Source organism: Macrobrachium rosenbergii, chromosome 12 (assembly GCF_040412425.1).
Source record: "Macrobrachium rosenbergii isolate ZJJX-2024 chromosome 12, ASM4041242v1, whole genome shotgun sequence".
Taxonomy (NCBI): Eukaryota; Metazoa; Arthropoda; class Malacostraca; order Decapoda; family Palaemonidae; genus Macrobrachium; species Macrobrachium rosenbergii.
The window spans coordinates 55499175-55501674 of record NC_089752.1 but is presented as its reverse complement, the minus strand read 5'-3'; the positions used below and the strand labels follow the sequence as shown (position 1 = coordinate 55501674).

Here is a 2500-nt window from a genome sequence, read left to right as displayed (position 1 = left end):
AGTTTACACACTTCTACATGGAGCTTTTTTTCTCGATTTACACTAAAATCATTAAAGTTTTTGTCTCCAGTCTTTTGATATTGATTCGTGTTTAGAGGCCACAATGTTTGACTTCTAAAGGCTATTTTCACCTAATAAATTTCACTTTGTAAGGCTTTAGTTGATTTAGTGTGCTACTTATCAATAAGATATTTTTCCGTTCCTTTATGTAGTTTCGATACATAAGTCAATGAACATCAGTCTTCGGTATAATATTAAACAAACATATTTATTTTCATGTGAATGCACTTGTATATAAATTTGATTACATAATGCTTAGTTTTATTTTGTTATGCAATATATCTAAAATTTATTCTTATATCCAAGAGTCAGTTCGCATGAGCGAACATTCACTTGAGGAATGTTTTGAGTGTAAAATCAATATGTTAACTCACCACTAACTGCAAGTCCTTCTTCATTTACCTGCAAAATAGTTTTTTTCAATTTTTTTTTATATTTAGCTCTCTCAGTTGAACAAAACGAGGACACTTCACCCTCCTTTCTGGTCTCCAACGCCATACCTGTCCACTCCTACTTGAAAGATGACTGGCTGGGCCTCATGAACCTCCTGCCACACTGGATTAAAAACTACGGGCCATTGAACATCCTGATGGGACCCATATTTGACACCGTTGACAACCCGCACGTCAGTCAGCTGATTGACAGGTAATTGTCAATGAAGTCATCTTTGAACTCCTGAGCAAAAACCTGCGACTAATTTAATCAGTTCAATGGTAAGCCCATCGTGACTTGGTTTATTGGCATACTTCTCTCGTTACAGCCAGATTCGTGTCCCGTCTGATCTTTTCGTGATTCTGACTCGCTGCTTGGAAGAAGTGACCTCGCTTGACCTTTGCCATCCTATGCATCTGGACACCAGAACCGTCATTCTCCATCAGTACACGCCAGTGAGGAATCGTTTCAAAGTAAGTTATCATTTCGTATTCATGTTGAGTTGCACTCCAACGACTAATTTTGCTTAAATTTTTTTTTATCATAATTTTGATTGCATTATCATGTCCATGACCATGGTCACTGCGACGCCACTTTATAGAAAGCAAGCACTATAATCTGTTTTTAGGATTCTTTCAGCCAAAGAGAATAATTTAAAGGCCTGAAAGGAGTGACATACCTATTACTTTTATTTGAATTCTTGAGAGAGAGAGAGAGAGAGAGAGAGAGAGAGAGAGAGAGAGAGAGAGAGAGAGAGAGTGAGAGAGCACCATAATAAATCCTTTCTTTTGCTATTCCTGCAGTCTCAGGAGGAACACCTGGAAAAGTTCAGCGCGACCGTGAAGGACGTAGAACACTTCACCCGTTTCCGACTTTATCCAAAGCTCTCCTTCGCCGACAGAGTCAACTTGACTCTCATGAGCCATCCTCAGTTCCTGTGGGCTCTGCCTTAGCTCTTTTGTATTCTTCATTTTCATTCAATTTCTTTTCCTGTTTGAATTCCTTCATTATTCACTGGGTGTCCTCAGCATCCTTTCCCACTAGCGGTGAGATATGTTAAAGGGTCTCTTGATAGTCTATTTGCTCGAGGACGGACAGAATTCTATTCTGTTCGTTTTTATAAGATGGTCACTATGTATTCAGTTCCATTTAAGTAGTCTTATATATTCTATCTGTTCTATACTATTCAAAAAGTCAGCTGGATTTTATTCTACAAGAGGAACTATAGAATATTTATATTCTACTAAAAATAATAAAGACTTTCTGCTCTGATAAAGTATCCGTAAGTATTATACTTTACTAGAAGAGTTATGTGTATTCTGTTTTACTACAGAAGTTATGTATTCTATTCTGCGGCAGGAATCATAGGCACTCTATGCTAGCGCAAGGAGATACAATGTATTTTCTTAATCATTATACATAGTTGTTACTTAAGTCATTAAATAAAGTCGATAATATTGACATTATCATTATCATTATTATTATTTTTCCTATCATCAGTATCATCATTAACCTGGATTTGATCAGGCTTTGATCAAGAATTCCGTCCGAGGAAGATTATTAGTTTTGTGATCTAGTGATATAGCATTACTTCTGAATACTTGGCCTTAATTTTTGTGAAGATCATTTCCTTTATAACAATTTGGCCCATGTGTTCCAACTTCGTGTGCCCTTGTCTCTACAGAGAAGTAGGTTAATTCATAAAACTCCAGAGCGTGGATAAGTGAAAAGACAAATCAATTACTGTTTAATTAATAGTTGGTAGTACTGAGGAATGCAGACATACACACAAATTTAAGGATACCTTAGTTTAACCAGACCACTGAGCTGATTAACAGCTCTCCTAGGGCTGGCCCGAAGGATTAGACTTATTTTACGTGGCTAAGAACCAATTGGTTACCTAGCAAAGGGACCTACAGCTTATTGTGGAAGCCGAACCACATTATATCGAGAAATGAGTTTCTATCACCAGAAATAAATTCCTCTAATTCTTCATTGGCCGGTCGGA

The 2500-nt window shown here is 37.1% G+C and overlaps 1 protein-coding gene across 3 annotated transcripts in view; it reads left to right on the top strand.

Annotated features, from left to right (window-relative positions):
- LOC136843666 (ectonucleotide pyrophosphatase/phosphodiesterase family member 1-like) overlaps nt 1-1965 on the top strand; it is a 21828-nt gene extending 19863 nt beyond the window's left edge. For 2 of the 3 annotated variants that reach the window (XM_067112227.1, XM_067112228.1), the window contains exons 14-16: nt 501-705; nt 821-965; nt 1296-1589. In XM_067112227.1, the coding sequence (XP_066968328.1) occupies nt 501-705; nt 821-965; nt 1296-1445 (500 nt within the window). In that variant the 3' untranslated portion in view covers nt 1446-1589. Of the gene's footprint in view, nt 1-500; nt 706-820; nt 966-1295 lie in introns of all 3 variants that reach the window. The other variant, XM_067112226.1, reaches the window with a different exon arrangement.
- Nucleotides 1966-2500: the final 535 nt, after the last annotated feature.